The sequence below is a fragment of the Rutidosis leptorrhynchoides genome, chromosome 1 (assembly GCF_046630445.1).
Source record: "Rutidosis leptorrhynchoides isolate AG116_Rl617_1_P2 chromosome 1, CSIRO_AGI_Rlap_v1, whole genome shotgun sequence".
Lineage (NCBI taxonomy): Eukaryota > Viridiplantae > Streptophyta > Magnoliopsida > Asterales > Asteraceae > Rutidosis > Rutidosis leptorrhynchoides.
Window position 1 is genome coordinate 442,979,530 of NC_092333.1, and position 1,403 is coordinate 442,980,932.

The 1,403-nt window shown below is 39.6% G+C and overlaps 1 protein-coding gene across 1 annotated transcript; it reads left to right on the forward strand.

Moving 5' to 3' along the window:
* The first annotated feature begins 654 nt into the window (after positions 1-654).
* LOC139902867 (uncharacterized mitochondrial protein AtMg00860-like) lies at positions 655-1,095 on the forward strand. The gene has a single exon (XM_071885534.1). It carries the CDS (start codon positions 655-657, stop codon positions 1,093-1,095), a length of 441 nt encoding a protein of 146 aa, XP_071741635.1.
* The last annotated feature ends 308 nt before the right edge of the window (positions 1,096-1,403 follow it).

A 1,403-nucleotide genomic window follows, 5' to 3' on the forward strand; every position in this document is an offset into this window, starting at 1 on the left:
TTTAATTAGTTAAAATGTGTTCTTTGTAAACATCATACATTTACGTCTCTTTCGTTTAAAATATGTATTTTGTATGTTGTCACGTGACACTAGTTCATGTAACTGGTAATCAATTATTAAATGCTTCCGCCACGTATATGTATAAAAAAAATTAGCGGTGTTATAGTTGACAAGCTGGTAAAGGCTAATATACTGCGCAAAGTGAACTACCAGACATGGGTGGCTAACCCCGTGTTGGTAGCCAAGTCCGATGGAATGTGGTGGCTTTGCATCGATTTTAAAGATATTAACAAAGCCTGCCCCAAGGACAATTATCCATTGCCAGAGATAGACTAGAAAGTCGGGTTGCTCGCAGCTTTTAGGTTTAAGTGTTTTTCGGACGCCTACAAAGGGTATCACCAAATACAAATGGCTGAAGAAGATGAGGAAAAGACCGCGTTCCACACAGACCAGGGGATATACTGTTACACCAAAATGCCCTTTTGACTGAAAAGCGCGGGTGCTACATATCAGCGCACCATAGATACAGTGTTCGCTAAACAAATTGGGTGCAACCTTGAGGCGTATGTCAATGACCTCGTCATTAAAAGCAACACCGAGGAACAATTGCTAGCATATATTCTCAAAACATTTAACACACTCAGAAGCATCAATATGAAGCTCAAACCCACTAAGTGTGGCTTTGGAGAAGAAGAGGGAAACTTCTTAGGGCAAATCGTGACTCCACGTGGAATCAAAGCGAACCCAAAGAAAATAGAAGCAATTGAGAAAATGCCCTCTCCTAAAACAAAAAAGCAAGTCCAAAGCCTCAATGGGAAATTGGCTGCATTAACGCGATTCCTGTCTAAGGCCGCCGAAAGATCGCTCCCGTTCTTTCACACCTTGAAAGAATGCGCTAAAAAGTCAGATTTCAAATGGACTGAGGAGGCAGAAAAAGCATTCCAAGAGATGAAGGCGCTCCTAAAAGATCTCCCGACGTTAACAACACCGATAGCAGGTGAAACTCTAACACTCTACCTTGCGGTGTCTAAAGAAGCTGTTAGTTCCGTCCCTGTAGCTGAACGAGGTGTAACGACTCGTCAAAATTGCTATTGAAGAGGTACGTTATTCATTAATTTTAGAGTGAGGTACTAACCTCTACATGATACGTTTTGTAAACATTGAATTCTTTTAAAAAGGCACACCATAATTGAATATCAAATTCCAAGGTTTTTGACGATTGATGATTTCTACATATAGACAATCACCATAATAAATAGTTTACAATACTACATCTGTTGATAATGCAGTCAAAATAAGATACATGGTGATGATTTTGTGAATACAATGTTTTCTCGAATAAAGCATGTATGACTCCATGCACATAGCTTGTATCACATATAAGCAAACAGCGGATGACTTCT

Excerpts from the sequence above, each read along its gene's own strand:
- LOC139902867 (XM_071885534.1), top strand. The coding sequence starts at position 655 with ATGAAGCTCAAACCCACTAAGTGTGGCTTTGGAGAAGAAGAGGGAAAC.